This window comes from Toxorhynchites rutilus, chromosome 1 (genome assembly GCF_029784135.1).
Source record: "Toxorhynchites rutilus septentrionalis strain SRP chromosome 1, ASM2978413v1, whole genome shotgun sequence".
NCBI classification, from domain to species: domain Eukaryota; kingdom Metazoa; phylum Arthropoda; class Insecta; order Diptera; family Culicidae; genus Toxorhynchites; species Toxorhynchites rutilus.
In genome coordinates, this window is record NC_073744.1 from 48,660,210 (window position 1) to 48,677,760 (window position 17,551).

The following is a 17,551-nucleotide window of genomic DNA, read 5'->3' on the forward strand; positions in this document are numbered from 1 at the left end:
GCAGATAGCTTTCGAATCTACTCGACTCTTTCGAGTCTACTAAAGTAATAAAAAATTAAATAGCTAAAAATGTTAGGCTGTCAAAAAAGTCCTGCGGTATTTCCGCGAGGTGTCGTTGTAAGCGCGTAGTTCTAGTTGTATTCATTGTATCGAGTCATACTATAGCTTGTTGGAAAGGTATTTTTGCGCGCTATAATATAGTCCTTGACAGTGTTTTGTTTGGTTAAGTCGTTCGTGAGTCATAATGTTGCAAATATGGAGTAAAATAAAGAGAAAATCCGACATATTTTACAGTACTACTATGACAAAGGCAAAAATGCATCTCAAGCTGCCAATAAAATTTGTGCAGTTTATGGACCCGATACAGTTTCCATTTCCACCGCACAACGATGGTTTCAACGTTTTCGTTCTGGTGTAGAGGTCGTCGAAGATGCGCCACGCTCCGGAAGGCCTGTCGTCGAAAATTGCGACAAAATCGCTGAATTAGCCGAGAGCTGGGAATAAGTCATCAAACCGTTAAAATACAACAAAAAACCTAAAATTCCGGATAATCGAATCCCGGATAATCGAGTCTCCGGATAATCGAGTCCGACCTGTACTTGTGTGATTTTTCGGGTTTTAAAAAACTTAAACTTTGATGGCTGTGCGACTCTAGTAAATGAGTCCGATTGAGCTGATATTTTGCAAAGTGTAGTTATTTTTAACAAAGTCTCCATACATCCATTGACACGCTAATGTATTCATTTTTTGAGCTTTTACACATATTTAATGTAACATGAAGTTGTTCCATATTATGTACAAATGAATGAATTTTTGATTCAAATGAAAAAAAAGCATTTTGAATGATAAATCATGTTACATATTGAACAAATTTGGGACCGATCCGATTGAATTAGTATGAATTTGTATTATAATAATTGCTTCAGGTTTTTCGCTACGGGTTTTCACTTTGCGACCAAGTTTCGTGGAACATATCTAGGCCGTAAAGCGAGGTATGGGTGTATACTAAAAATATGTTTAACGTATGTATGAGATTCAAAAACTGAAACTGTTTTGAAATTACGTATACGCGAACATCATGCAATTCTTTATAACGATGATGCCGTTTTTTTTTTAAAATCACGATGTCGAGCTTGGCTCTTATATTTTTGTTGAGGGTGTATGGATCCAGAGCAGGAACTCGGATTGCTTAAGCCGTGCTCAAACTTAAACGAATAATATTGCCACTTTAATTCTCAATCCAACATTGTTTAGAACATAAGCCTAGATCTCACCAATCGACGATTAGTAAATGCGCTTTTAAACAGTGCCTAACATTGCAACAATTCGATAACCATTTCATCAGTATTCATATAAGTATGTCACGACATCAACCTCTTATACGGCACAATTTCTCTCCACTTTTTTAACACTAACTCTGCCGACCGGCTCTCGGAGGAAACATTTTCACAAGACAAAAATTGCAGGTATTACACAACCCGACATATTTTATACCTGCTGACTCGTTGAACCCGATTCGAACGGTGTCACGAAATGCAAACTTCGAACGCTGGAACACTTTAACTCAACGGAGAACGGGTCGTGGATTCGGTGAGAGACCACATATGCGCGCGCGCACACGACCAACCGGCTTAAAGTCCCGCAGTAAACTGAATTAAGCGGCTGTTTTGTGCCGACTGCTTGCCAATCTCTGCGCTGCGCCTGTGGGAAATTATGATCGCCACCATGCCGAAAATTGATGCAAACAACCCAATTCCTTTGAGCCCCACATACTGCCTCGAATGGCTCAAACGTTAATAACGATAACACAATAGGTATGCATCATGTTAATTACAATATCTCACCTACTGACTAGGCGTTCACCCCAAATGCTGACCGTTAAAGCAGACGCCAATCGAAAAATGTTGTTCATTTTGCCATTTTGTAACATACCCTCTTCACACTTGCTTGATTTGGGACGTCGGCAACGAAACAAAACAAAACAAAAAAAACGATACTAAATGTGGACGGTGCAATTGTTTGCTCGTTTACATAACTTATCGATAGCTGGTGGCGAGTCAGCAGGCGGTCACGGTGGGCTTAAAACCACATACAGCGCCTCCGTGTGTAATCAGTGGTATGCAAAGTAGTGGGAGTGTAAACTTTCACAATATAAAATGGTTAAGTTTCGCAACAAGGCTCTTTCAGAATATCTACTTCTGAATAGAGTTTTATTTTTTATGCATTTTTTCTCAGCAAAAAATAAACTCCGACTTCTGCTTGAGCTAGGGCAGACTGTACATTAGAGTGTCAATGAAAATGGCCATCTCGAATTTTCAAAGCGAACTTGATTAAAAATGTTGATTCCCACGAAAAACTACCCTGTGCAAAATATCAGCTCAATCGGACTCCATTCACTAGTGTCGCACAGCGGTCAAAGTTAGAGTTTTTTGAAAACCGATAAATCACCTAAGGGGGGAGTAAAGGAAATCGGGGTTTTCGAAAAAAAATTTTTGATGCCAAAGGTCTTCAAATTGCATGAAACGTCGAGATCTTCTGTCATCTCTAAAGAAAATTTTTGTCAAAAATCGACACTTTGGGACAAACGTAGTAATAGTAATAGTAATAGTAATAGTAATAGTAATAGTAATAGTAATAGTAATAGTAATAGTAATAGTAATAGTAATAGTAATAGTAATAGTAATAGTAATAGTAATAGTAATAGTAATAGTAATAGTAATAGTAATAGTAATAGTAATAGTAATAGTAATAGTAATAGTAATAGTAATAGTAATAGTAATAGTAATAGTAATAGTAATAGTAATAGTAATAGTAATAGTAATAGTAATAGTAATAGTAATAGTAATAGTAATAGTAATAGTAATAGTAATAGTAATAGTAATAGTAATAGTAATAGTAATAGTAATAGTAATAGTAATAGTAATAGTAATAGTAATAGTAATAGTAATAGTAATAGTAATAGTAATAGTAATAGTAATAGTAATAGTAATAGTAATAGTAATAGTAATAGTAATAGTAATAGTAATAGTAATAGTAATAGTAATAGTAATAGTAATAGTAATAGTAATAGTAATAGTAATAGTAATAGTAATAGTAATAGTAATAGTAATAGTAATAGTAATAGTAATAGTAATAGTAATAGTAATAGTAATAGTAATAGTAATAGTAATAGTAATAGTAATAGTAATAGTAATAGTAATAGTAATAGTAATAGTAATAGTAATAGTAATAGTAATAGTAATAGTAATAGTAATAGTAATAGTAATAGTAATAGTAATAGTAATAGTAATAGTAATAGTAATAGTAATAGTAATAATAACTTGCGCCAGTAACACCGGCTGAGTGTATCCTATGGCTCACCTTCCCTACTAACACATTCCTAAATTCCCGAGGCATTTATGAGAGGTCGTAGAGTTCTCTGCATCTCTCTTAAGTAAATGTCGAACTAACATTCCTCCCCTTTCCTCAGCAGTTGCAAGGACGTGGCCAGGACAATTCTTAACTGTTGGAGAAAGCATGCCTTCATCTAAGAGATATTACCAATCATCAGCAACGGATGTGGGCTAGTTTTTGACTTAACAGTTCTGAATTCGTACCACCTACGATATTGTGCAACTTGCTCAATGCTAATGCTAATCAAGGAAAGTGAAGTGGAAGGTAAAACGTAATGTCAAAATTTGTTTACAAATATAGAACGCATCTAAGCAACACTAAAACACTTTGAAGCTTTTTCGTTAACGAAATTTCTCCGGACAAACGTATTTTGGAGCTTGCTATGTGAGTTCTGAGTGAGTTCAAGGCGTGTAATAAGGAAAAATAAATCTCAACTATGTACTATTGAAAAACACACTGCTAGCTCTATTACAGCTTTCTGTTATCCCGAATAAAACTTATCATCCAAAACATACGGTAAAGAGGATCTTCGCTTCCCACGAGATTCTTGCTTTTGGTGTGTAATTTTTCGAATGTTTTAAGGCTGCAGTGGCGACTTGTACCGAATGACGAATCGTTCTGTGTGTTTAATAGCTAATTGTAATAATATGACAATCTTAATCGTCGAATGCCAGTTCCTATCCGCCGTATGAAACGTAGCAAGTGCCATATGACGGCTGCACTTCACCGACCGTTTGAGTTCTCTCGTGCGATACATGACCGACGAACAGTGGCTCTTTCCTGAAATGACTGCGCCTTAATGGCGAGCGCGACCAATTAAGAAAAGGTTGGCTTTTCTTCGTTCTTCAGTATAATCCACGAGCCAGTGGCACCCCAACCGGTGCAAACACCGATTGATTGGAAATGGATCAAGGTTCTCGTAACATAGAAAACAACTCCTTCTATACAGACGGTGATTATCTAGAAAGATGAGAGGTAACAAATAAGTCATTTTGCTATTATATTTGTTGGTGAGAAGTAACTCACATCATCAAGCCACTTAATCCAGAGTCCACGGAACTCGCCAGCGTTGAGAATGTCGGGAGCTTCCACCTCGCACACTTCCGGCTCGGCACGGTTTTTTCGTATAACGAATTTGGTGTTCTTCCATCCACCGTTGAATTATTAGATTGTATGTAATCTTAAACTGATTTCGCCAAACAAAAATCATATACCAAGTTATCTACATGCTACAACTTTCAGATCATTGCTGTCCAGCTTGAGTTGCAATCAGCCGCGTTTTTGTTTTCCTCCTTCGAGGAATTGAAACATAACCATAACAACGTTAGGAACTATTTAATAACAAATCAAAACACTACCGTTCCACCAACCTCAGACGTCTTCTCTAGATAGTGTCAATTCCACCATCTTGATGCTAATCGACACTTTGGGACAAACGTATGGTTTAGGGTGCCAATAAAAATCTTCATATTGATTTCTCATACGGGACTCCCTGTGAAATGTTGATTTACACGATAAAATACCCTCTACAAAAATCGGCTCAATCGAACTTCATTTACTAGTGTCGCACAGCGGTCAAAATTTTAGTTTTTTGAAAATCGAAAAATCACCAATGTAAAGGAAATCTGTGTTTTTAACAAAAAAAAATTATGCCAAATGTCTTAAAATCGCATGGAAAAAAAATTTTTTTTTCAACCCCGATTTCCTTCCCCCTTGGGTGGTTTTTCGATTTTCAAAAAACTAAAATTTTGAGATGTGCGACAATAGTAAATGAAGTCCGTATGAGCTAATATCCTGCAGAGGGTATTTTATCGTGCAAATCAACATTTCGTAGGGAGTCCCGTATGAAAAATCGATATGACGATTTTCATTGGCACCCTAAACCATACGTTTTGCTTCGTACTCCGAAAAAACGACTAAGTACCAAAGTGTCGATTTTTGACAAAAAATTTTTTTCGAGATGGCAGTAGATCTCGACGTTTAATGCAATTTGAAGACATTTGGCATAAAAAAAAAAAAAACTATTATTATATTAGTGAATCGATTATTATTCCAGTGAATCAAATTTCCAGACATTCATTGGAAAGCTACTGTCATTGCGCGTCTTTTTCAGTATATGTCAAAAAGTTGAAGCATGAACAACATAGTTTGTTACCACTTCGAATATGTCGAATTTCGTACCATCGAGAGTGTTTTTGCGGGGAGTGTTACTTCATTACATCAATATGAAGAAAAAAGCTGCGGAAAGTCATCGCTTTTTGGAGGAAGTTTATGGTGACCATGCTCCAACTGAGCGAACGTGTCAGAATTGGTTTGCACGGTTTAAAAGTGGTAATTTTGACTTGGAAGACGAACAACGTTCCGGGCCGCCAAAAAAGTTTGAAGATGAAGAATTGGAGGCTTTACTCTATCAAGATCCGTCACAAACGAAACAAGAACTTGCAGATACACTTGGAGTAGCTCAGAAAACTATATCCGATCGTTTAAAAGCAGTGGGAATGATCCGAAAGATAGGACATTGGGTCCCGTATGGATTGAAGCCACGAGACGTCGAACGCCCTTTTTACGTGCGAATTAGGATTGGACGATCTCGGATCGATTCTTAGAAGATCGATCTTTTCCATTCCGGTTTTCGATTTTTTGGATCTATCTTTTGTACTTGAGAAAATCGAGAAAATCGATTTTTTTTTGCTTTCGATCTTTTCGATCTTAGAGAAACTTTTTGTAGATTTGTTTTTCAGCATTCTTCGATTTTTTATCTCACCAAAAGCAACCTGAGTTTTTTTTAAACATTATTGAAACATTCAAATCGCTTCTTCTATGATTTACTTCTGTACAAAGGCTAAGACAGAACTAGCGGCAGCTATTGAGGGGTTGTACTGTAACCAGTTGTGCAAAGAATCACTGAACCTGATGTTGACATTAATTACGAAAAGTTGCTTTTAGAACTGGCTTCGACTTATTGACAGATGGGCGGTTGTTGAATTTCTAATAATGCTTTTCCAATTAATTTATTTAATAAAACGACTGCCTGACGGCACAAGTTGAATGTCCTGTGGATTTGGCCTTCATGCTGAGGAACAAAACAAAATGCTTTTGGTGCTTGAATAGAAATATGAAATTTGTATTCCCTGTTTAAAGAAAAGACGGCATTCATAGAGAATAAGCAGATAAATCGAAAAAAGCTTTTAAGATCGATTCGGAAAAGATCGATTCTTCGGTACCGATTTAATCAGTGAATCGATCCCTACGCTGTTTGGAAAATCTATTCGACAAGACCGATCTTTTTTTAAAGATCGCCCAATCCTAGTGCGAACAACTACTCCAACGACAGAAAAAAGGGTTTTTTGCATCGAATCGTTACTGGCGTTGAAAAGTGGGTCCATTACTACAATCCTAAACGTCGGGTAACGCATGAATACCACGGCCATGCATCAACATCGACGGTCGCGCGGAATATTCATGACCGGAAGGTTATGATGTCTATTTGGTGGGACCAGCTGGGTATGATGTACTACGAGCTGCTAAAACCGAATGAAACCATTACGGGTGACCTCTACCGACGACAATTGATGCGTTTGAGCGTGCAGCCACAATACGAGCATAGACTCGATAAAGTTATTTTGCAGCACGACAATGCTTGGCCGCATGTCATGAAACCGGTCAAAACATACTTGGAAAAGCTGAAATGGGAGGTTCTATCCCACCCGCCGTTGACCAGTACTTCTCCAATTTTGATGAAGTCAAAAATTGGATCGATTCGTGGTTAGCCGACAAACCGGCCGATTGTTTCCGCAAAGGGATCCGTGAGTTGCCAGAAAGATGGGAAAAAGTTGTGACTAGCGATGAGCAATACTTTGAATATTAAATTAGTAACCATTTTTGCAGAATAAAGCATTAATTTTTGAAAAAAAAACAAGAAACTTACCGGTACTCTTATTAAGCAAAAGACAACAACACTCGTAACGCCTATTCCGCATATCAGGACAAGAAGCGATCATTTGAAAATCGATGAGTTGGTTCCGAAATCGATCCGAAACATTCGTCACTGCGAATCGAATGGGATTTCAAACCATGTCCAGAGGTTCTTCGATATAAGGAAAATGTAGTTTAACTTGTTATAAAAAGTCTTGTCAAATGCTGTACAATTTCGATTTTTATAGTCCTCTGTACAGTTTCGTCGTCTGTTCCATCATCATTCACTGACGAAAGTTTTTATTGCGAAATTGTTCAATGGAACATTACATTTCAGATTTGGAAATGTTTGCCGAGGACCGTAAATTTTAGCGTATCCAATAAAGTTTTTATGGCTATTTTATTAATCATTGTCATCATCAAAGCGAAGTAAATGTGCAATATTCCCTTGCACAATTCCCCCATTTTAATGACCAAATTCCCCACCGGTTGAAAATCACTGAGTTATAGAGTATTGATGTTTAAACCAAGGCGCGTAGAAGTATATGCTAAGGTGGGCCAACTCGCTGAAACCACTCTTCAGCCATCTTGGAAGTCTACTGTGTTTTGTTTGTAAACCAAACACAAAACGCTTGTGCTCAAGCTCGCTCGTGATCAGTCTGTCTCTTTCGCGCTTCAAGGAAATAATTCCCCTTCTGCTTTCTTCCGTACTGTTTTCATATACCGCACCCCTAACCAACTTAGTGACGAAACGGCCTCACCTAGTACCATAGACCCGTCTTGGTTTAAACGTGAAAAAAATATACACTGAGAAAAAAAATTAGTATTCTTTTTTTTTTAAAAAAAACTTTAATTTGCAATATATAAAATACATTTTAAATTTTTTTTTTATAATTTTTTCATATAAAATAGAAGTCATGTAGAAAATTTTAAAAATGAGTCCAAGATTGTAAAACTATTTTTAAAGAACTTTGTGAAACATAGATTTTTCATGAATTTTCTAAACTTCGAATTGTTATATGTTAATAATCATTGCCCCGTGCCCCTAGGCCCAGACCCATCAACTTTTTGATAAAGATCGATAAAGAATACCAAATACTTGAAAAAAATCTGCGATGTTTTACAGAAATATGAAAAATGGACCTCGTAGAAGCTTAAAAACGGAATGACGTAAGCACCATTTTCACTGTGACGTCCACATGAGACGTAAATTTATTTTTTGACGTAGGATTACGTCTTTCGGGAACATATTGGGGTACAAATTGAAAAACGAATATCGATCGCATCGTGAAAAATGTCCAATTTCAAACGCTTATTGCTCAGTCATTTCATGACGGATTGATGAGATTTTTACATCAAAACATTGCGGCACTCTATAACAATTTTCTACCTTGAATAAAATAATATATATCATGTTATTAACTATCGAACAATTGAAAAATCTCAACCCATATCCAAACGGTACTGATTGGTCGAAATTGACGTCATTTCTTTTTCGCCTGCTTCGCTTCTTTCGTTCCCCGATAAGTCAAATATTTGCATGGCGAGCGAGTGGGGGGCGCCTATTTCTCACATACCAACTGATATAAAAGGACGGTAGCATTTTTGGATTTCTCATTCTCGTTCAACGCTCAGATCGGCAAACATCTGGGCTTCTAGTGTGCAGTGCTCTACAAATCAACCAACACCATACGGTGCAGCAAAGGAGAGGAAGCCATCGGCAACCAACGATGGATGCGGTGCAGCAAAGGGAGCAAAGAAGAGGAAGCAGCGGAGAGCATCGAATTAAATCTACTGTGCATTGCTGGTGCGCTCCTCTTCACATCAACAATTGGATGCGGCAAAGGAGGCAGAGGAGCGAAGTGCATTGCATCGCATCGTACCACACCCACTATCCGTCGTTTAGCTCGTCGTGGTGGTGCCAATCAAACCCTCGCAAATCGACGCACAGAAGCCGATGGCACCAAAGTCAAGGAAAGCATCAGCGAATCCGTAAAAGCTACCGCTCCCAGAACTAAACTGCTACATCCGACTGAAACGCAGCAGATTCCGTACAACCCATTAAACCATTCCAGTCCTTCTCAGGACTATCAATTTGTTTTGAAACAAAAGAGTTTATTTTACTGTTTTCCACTTACCACAAAAACTATATAAAACCGATCAAAAATACTGTTTATTTTTACATTTTCTACTAACAACTAACATGGAACTTATCACGTCAAAAACATACGTTTCATCAACCACTTTTTACTGGATTTGGCAAAAGAAGCGAAGGACATATGCATGCATGTATATAACGGAACGCTCCAGCCATACACAGCCCGTTAGGGACGAATGACTTTTGGGTTAAAGTCCCTTCAAAAACAAGAACGAACGATACACAGCCCGTATCAGACAAATGCATGAAGGAATTCTATAAAATAATATTTTTGCGGTGCCTTTGCGCCAACTACACGGGCGTGTAGCACCATAGTAGCAAAAAATGTCGAAACTCGTGACATCTGGTAGCAATATTTTTCTTCTTTTGAATTATAGAGACTTTAAACTTTACGTTCATTTGTCTCTAGCCCTGAGAAGGGCCCTTGCGAAGAAAACTAGTTCATACTCTTTCTCGACCTATCTTTAGAAAGACATTTTCATTGTCGCTCAGCACTCCTCAGCAAACGAGTCTGCTTTCGGTGGCACCAAGCGACGCCATAAGCAATATTCTTTTAGGGAGGCAGATTAATCTCCCATCGAACTTGAAGGCCCGAAGGCATATTGCCTGATGTTTCTACCAAAACACATCATTCAAACACATTTTTTTTCATGTGCAATTTTCATATAAGATTTTTTGACGTTGGATTACGTCTTTCGGGAACATATTGGGGTACAAATTGAAAATCGAAAATCGATCGCATCGTGAAAAATGTCCAATTTCAAACGCTTATTGCTCAGTCATTTCATGATGGGTGACATTTTTGCGTCAATCGATTTCGGTACTCCATAACAATTTTTTATATTGAAGAAAATAATCTCATCCCCTATCCTAACGGAAATACCCACCTCTGATTGGCCGAAATTGACGACACATGCGGCGAGTCCCTAACAGAGACATCAAAACCAAGCTGCCTGGGGGAAATCGGTATTGCAAATATATTAAATTAGGGGGATCTTTTGTTCCTATCGAAATGTGTTCCCTAACCGAGACATCAAAATCAAGGTGCTCGGGGAAATCGGCATTGCAAATATATGCAAGTCGGAGGTTGCTCCATGAAATTACATATCAATGACCGATCGTTTATTGTGAAAAATTTAGCACAAGTGTAAGTGTAAAATTGTATATGGTAGCAGTTGTGCTAAGAATGACTTGATATATGAAACGATTTATTTTAATTTCCTAAAATTAAAAACCAAGGTGTGTTCCCGTTCGAGAACGGGTCGTTTAGTTTAAGCTGTCTGTTTTTTTGTTCATTTTCACCCGAGGGAGGTTTATACGGCGAGAAAAATTGGAAAAGTGAAGAAATATTCGAAAAAGTGATTTCCCATATCCTCTATATATAGTATTAGATGTTGTTAGTCCAATTAAAATTGAATTGGGTTGAATAAACACTCAGAAATTAAAATTATAAAAAAAGATTACCTTTTCCATTTCAAATATGTTTTCTCTATATTAAAGTAACATGTTTTTACTGATGAGGAAAAACTATAATTGTGTTCGGTATTGGTAATTGTCTTATGTTACATTGGTGAGTTTTTTTTCTTTATTTCATGCATACATATCACAGGAGGCATCTCGTCTAGGATCACAGAGGGCGGTTTTCATCATATATCGTTCCACTTCGGTATCTTTCATCTGATACGCACCATCCAACGACTGTTTACCATCCTTCTGCCATCATCACTCGAAAACCCTGGTGGAGTTAACATACAATACCCAACAACCAAAAAAAACGGCCCTTTTCAGGGCCACCATATCATTATCAAAGAGTTTAACGATGTAATTCTTCAAACATATCCAAAATCAACAGATAGTCTAACGGAATCCTACGTCAACTATGCGGTCGTGTCTCGGACACAACCCTCCTGTGACTTTTTTATTTAAGTCATTTATTTTTACAGGCTCAGTTACATAGGTTGAAAGAAGCTGAACTCTTAACTATATTTTTTATTATTATATATCAACATATTTCCTTAATTCTAGGGTTAATAAAGTAGGAAACCGATTACTCGCGGCCGACTCAGGATTAGAAGGGTGACATATTTTCTTTTGGGAAAGGAGGGGATATATGGATTTTGTACAATGTTCACACCCACATTCACACTCACGCTCATCAAACTCAATTCTTAAATCTATTATTCTATAGTCAGTCAGAAGGGAAACAGTCGCTCGCGAAGGAAAAAAAGTAGAGGATAAGGGTGTACGGACAATCACACACGAAGATCGATAGTTTTAAGGAAAACATATATTAGGGACATGTAATCGAGATCTAACCGAGCCAGTACATCTCTCACCGGTACACTGGGCTGTCTTCCTCAGGCCCGAAGGGAGTTTTCTAAATTCGATCTGGCAACAAGATACACCTCGCAAGACCAAACAACGTGCTCGATGTCGCCATAACCTTGGCCACAAACGCAGAGATTGCTGCTGGCAAGACTGGCACGAAAGAGTAGCGCGTCTAACGAACAGTGATTGGACATGAGTCGGGAAAAGGTGCGAATAAAGTCCCGACTCAAATCGAGACTTTTGAACCACGGTTTGAGGCTAACCTTAGGAGAAATTGAGTGAAACCACCGATCCAATTCATCTTCATCCCATTTGCGTTGCCAATTAGCGATGGTATTTTAACGGACTAAAGAATAAAATTCATTGAAGGCGATTTGACGCAGATAAATGTCGCCTTTAATCGCACCCACCTTTGCTAATGAGCTAGCACTCTCATTACCCGGAATTGAGCAATGTTAAGGGACCCAGACAAAGGTAATGACATAACAGCGTCTGGATAAAGCACTCAAAATTTCTCGTATTCTCTCAAGGAAGTACGGCGAGTGCTTTCCGGCCTCACTGAACGGATAGCTTCGACAGAGTCAAGACTATTCGTTACAATGTAACAGTGAATGCCCAATGAATTGCTGCCAATTCAGCAATATACACTGAGCAAGGAAACTGGAGACTGTGGGAGGTGCTGAAAATTTCGTTGAACACTCAAAATCCTGTGGACTCATTCATTGAGGACTCATCAGTAAAATACATATTATCACAATTGATACGCCCATACTTTACATTGAAGATCGTAGGAACGATCCCCTGATCTAAGATAATCTGGAATTTCATGCATTTTCTCCTTCATGAACAGATCAAAATGTACAGAGGGATTGATGTAGTTAGGAAAACAAACACGGTTGTGGGAATATAGGAAGAAGGAACAACCTGCATGGAGGTGAATTCATGATATGAACTCATGAATCCAGAATAAAAATTTAGCTCGATCAACTGCTCAAAATTTCCAATCACCAATGGATTCATAACCTTACACCGGATGAGGAACCGAAGAGATAATAAATTGTAGCGATCTTTTAGTGGGAGTACGCCTGCCAAAACCTCGAGAACCCTGGTATGCGTCGAGGGCATACATCCTAACGCAATACATAATTTGATTGTGGTACAATGTGATTTTTTATTTGTTCTGAAGGCATAGGACAAATGAGTAGGAACAGCAAATTTCACATAAAAACACCTTCTGTGATGGGCGATTATTGATTCACTTACCAGTGATTCCTAATTCATACGTAAGTTCTTACCAACACTTCCACATCTACAGGAACTTTTTCCTCCATAATGTAAACAAAATATAAAATTGACATCCACTTGTCGCACGTTGTTCGCGCGGAAAAGCTATGCACGTCGAGAGTGATTTTGTGTCGCACGGTCGCTTGTAGCATCGACGCGATGTGCGATATGTCAAAAAATGGCTTTGTATCGCGTCGCATCGCATGTGGCGTTCACTCTGGCTCTGGGTACGATGCGATGCGTAGCGATCAATTGGATCTCATCGCGTGCTATGATCGCGCGTTTTTGACGTAGGACTACGTCTAACCGGAGGATATAGGGGGTGAAATGGAAATCTAGGCACTGAACAAGTAGGAAAAAATGCAAGATTTGGAACGCTTATAACTCGAGCATTTCTCAATAGATCGCAAAGGTATTTGCATCAATTGATAGGAAATATATCTACGCATCTATCATAAAGAATAACATTTCAATTTTCTTGAGATAAATAATTGAATAATTGTGAAATATAAAGCATTGTCAAAATGCACTATGTGCCCTTTTTTGATTGGTTCATTTTGTGCTCCTCAAATCGTACCGACCAAAACGGGCAACCAGAGCAGCAGCGAAATAGAATGAAGCACGATTGGATATTAGGTTATAGAATTTCGGCCGCCGGAGTGCTCGAGTTGGCTTGCAAAGCTGCTCACGACAATAAGAAAACCCGCCTACAGAACAGAGCACATTCGGTTCGGAGGCAACAACTAGTTTCAGCGAGTGGCAAACGCAATCGCAAAACGGCTGCAGGTAGATAAAGGAAAAAGTTTGTTTATACAGACTGCTTTGGTGGCAAAACCAGCCACCGTAAAACACGGCGCTTTTCAGGGTCATTAAACCATTCAAAGAAGAGTTATTAAAAGTTTTTAACAATGCCAATGCATTCTAAAGTGACATAATATGACATATAATATAAACTGATCTTTTTGTTTATGCTTGTTCTTGAACTTATTGGTGGTTGGGGTCTTTTAAATTGATCATTCAGTTTTCACAAACCCATGCTTGGTTTCAGAATTAAAAGTGGCTTCAAATTACAACACATTGTATGCAGGATGGCATTAACGAATTTTCTCGGTAGCAAGAACTGCTTTCTTTGGTTGATAACTGATGTTGAAAATTGACTGACGTTACATCTGCATTGTACAGAAAATTAACTAAGGAGCACCATGATGAGCTATGTATTTCCTGCTACTCTGTTCTTATTTTAAAGAACTTTAATCCGAAGGTCATCCGTCCCTGTATTTACTGTTGGTTTTTCAGAACGCTTCTAGCTCGTTTATTTCTCGACAGATCGTAGAGTTCGTCTCCAAAACCTCAGTTCATTTTCATTTTTATTTACTTTGTTTGCGGAGACTACAAATCTTACAATTCATTCGTCTCCGAAACCACAGTTTAAGGTACGGTAATGTGCTCAATAGTGAAATATATGATAGTTAATGAGCTGATAACCACCTATGCATTCCCTATCACAGCCATCATTTTGATTGTACGATATGTGCATACGCCGAAAGATGACCGGCGTTGAACATTTAATAAGTACAAAGCCTTCAGAAAAAAAACAAGAATCAAGTTTGTAAAAAAAACGCAAAAACACAACACCAAAGGTTCTTTTCAGAACCCCCAACATGTTCATGAAGAGTAAACAGTAAACTAATCCATTTTTCTGGTAGATAGGTAGGTATTCACGTAGGAGAAGAAAATAAAAAAATATATTCGAAATATATATTTAGCAAAAGCTGTCCCCTTTGTTTAGTCCTACGTCACTCCGGTTATGTCGCCGACATTACCCACCCGTCTTTTTTGACGTTTCAATAATATCACAATCCAGTTCATTCTATATGTAAACAGCCCTGCACAAGGATGCCAGATATGATAACATGGCTTTATTTTGTAAATGTCGGCCTACCAGGAATGTATGGAGGACTGGGTCAAGCGTTGGCACATATGTGTTGATTCAGATGGATCATATTAGGCTGTCAAAAAAGTCCTGCGGTATTTCCGCGAGGTGTCGTTGTAAGCGCGTAGTTCTAGTTGTATTCATTGTATCGAGTCATACTATAGCTTGTTGGGAACGGCGCTATAAAATAGCCCTTGACAGTGTTTTGTTTGGTTAAGTCGTTCGTGAGTTATAGTGTCGCAAATATGGAGCAAAATAAAGAGAAAATCCGACATATTTTACAGTACTACTATGACAAAGGCAAAAATACATCTCAAGCAGCCAATAAAATTTGTGCAGTTTATGGACCCGATACAGTTTCCATTTCCACCGCACAACGATGGTTTCAAAGTTTTCGTTCTGGTGTAGAGGTCGTCGAAGATGCGCCACGCTCCGGAAGGCCTGTCGTCGAAAATTGCGACAAAATCGCTGAATTAGCCGAGAAAGCCCGGCATAGTAGCAGCCGTAGCATCGGCCAAGAGCTGGGGATAAGTCATCAAACCGTTATTAACCATTTGAAGAAACTTGGATTCACAAAGAAGCTCGATGTATGGGTGCCACACACGTTGACGCAAAAAAACATCTTTGACCGTATCGACGCATGTGAATCGCTGCTGAATCGCAACAAAATCGACCCGTTTCTGAAGCGGATGGTGACTGGCGATGAAAAGTGGGTCACTTACGACAACGTGAAGCGCAAACGGTCGTGGTCGAAGCCCGCTGAAGCGGCTCAGACGGTGGCCAAGCCCTCATTAATGGCCAGGAAGGTTCTGCTGTGTGTTTGGTGGGATTGTCAAGGAATAATCTATTATGAGCTGCTTCCCTATGGCCAAATGCTCAATTCGGACCTGTACTGCCAACAACTGGACCGCTTGAAGGTAGCACTCATGAAGAAGAGGCCATCTTTGATAAACAGAGGCCGCATTGTCTTCCATCAGGACAACGCCAGGCCACACACTTCTTTGGTGACGCGCCAGAAGCTCCGGGAGCTCGGATGGGAGGTTCTTTTGCATCCGCCGTATAGTCCGGACCTTGCACCAAGTGACTACCACCTGTTTTTGTCCATGGCGAACGGTAGTCAGAAGTTAGCCACAAAAGAGGCCTGTGAAAATTGGCTATCCGAGTTTTTTGCCAATAAGGAAGCGAGCTTCTATAACAGGGGTATTATGAAGTTGGCATCTCGTTGGGAACAAGTCATCGAACAAAACGACGCATATTTGACTTAAAACAGATGATTGTAACTAATTTTATGAACAAATGAAAATTAAAAAAAAATACCGCAGGACTTTTTTGACAGCCTAATATAATTCTTCCCAAAAAATACACTCTCTTCATTCGCTTGCCATTCATTTTGGGGCAAACATAAAAAATGTTCGTTGACGGAATTTGAAAGAGCATACTTGGCTCTGTGGGGTTTCCAAAACATGTTATGTTATTTAATTTTTTTTTTTTTTTTTTTTGAGTAAACTAAAATTGAAATAATGAGTTTTTGGGTGAAAAAGCATCAATTACTTAAAGTAAGTTTAAGATATTGGCTAGTTCTGCATCGTAAAATATTTGTCTTGATAAGCTCTAAAAGTCTTTCCAAAACAATTTTGATGTAGGATTTGAATTATAAAAGTTAGAGCAAAAAAACCCGTTTTTTCATGGTCACTCTAATAAAACTTAGAATAAAAAGCGCTATATCGGATATTTCACGAGATAGAATAAAACTTTGTTCTACAAAGCTGCTTAAAATAATTGAGGCTACAATATTGTCGAACTATATTTGCCTCTATCTGTAAAGATAAGAAAGTTAGATATTTTATTTCATCGAAAATTTTGATCACCCTATTTTTGATAACATGAAAATGAGCGCCCTATCATATGTAACAACTTTGTCGTAGACAGTTTTTGTCTAGAGAATAAAGATCTTCCAAAAAGTACTTTATGGCGCATTCTGCATTAGGGTCAACATGAAAAAAATGGGTTGTTTGCTCTAACTTTTATATTTCAACCTCTACATTAAAATTATCTTGGGACGACTTTTATTCAACTTTAGTTTACTCATAGAAAAAAAATAACATAGTTTTAGGAATCCCACATTATTTAGAGTCAAGTATGCTCTTTCAAATGCCGTCAACGAACATTTTTTATGTTTGCCCCAAAATGAATGACAAGCGAAAAAAAGAGAGCGTATTTTTGGGAAGAAATATCAATAACATTAAGTAGAGTTACGATATTGACAAGTTCTGCATCGAAAAATGTTTGTCTTAGTAAGCTCTAAAAGTCTTCTCAGGACAATTTGCATGTAAAATTTGCAACATAAAAACTAGAGCAAAAAAAACGTTTTTTTTGCTGACCCTAACGCAACTTAGAAAAAAAAATCTGTTATTTCAAGAGATAGAAAAAAACTTTGTTCTAAAAGGTTTTCTTAAATAACTGGGGCTATATTTTGTAGAACTATGTTTACCTCTATCTAAAAAGATAAGAACCTACTTATGACAACATCAAAATAAGCG

At 38.0% G+C, this 17,551-nt stretch overlaps 2 protein-coding genes across 5 annotated transcripts in view; both read right to left on the minus strand.

The window, feature by feature from the left end:
• LOC129763008 (uncharacterized) overlaps positions 1-13,119 on the minus strand; it is a 36,859-nt gene extending 23,740 nt beyond the window's left edge. The window contains exon 1 of one of the 4 annotated variants that reach the window (XM_055761707.1): positions 13,058-13,119. The gene's annotated coding sequence lies outside the window, so the exon portion shown is untranslated. The other 3 variants (XM_055761709.1, XM_055761706.1, XM_055761708.1) reach the window with 3 other exon arrangements.
• On the minus strand, positions 4,071-4,554 carry LOC129780620 (uncharacterized; the record flags this gene model as incomplete). Its single annotated transcript, XM_055789089.1, has 3 exons — positions 4,071-4,173; positions 4,253-4,353; positions 4,420-4,554. Coding segments are annotated over 3 exons (339 nt in total), but the record flags the coding sequence as incomplete, so codon positions are not given.
• Positions 13,120-17,551: the final 4,432 nt, after the last annotated feature.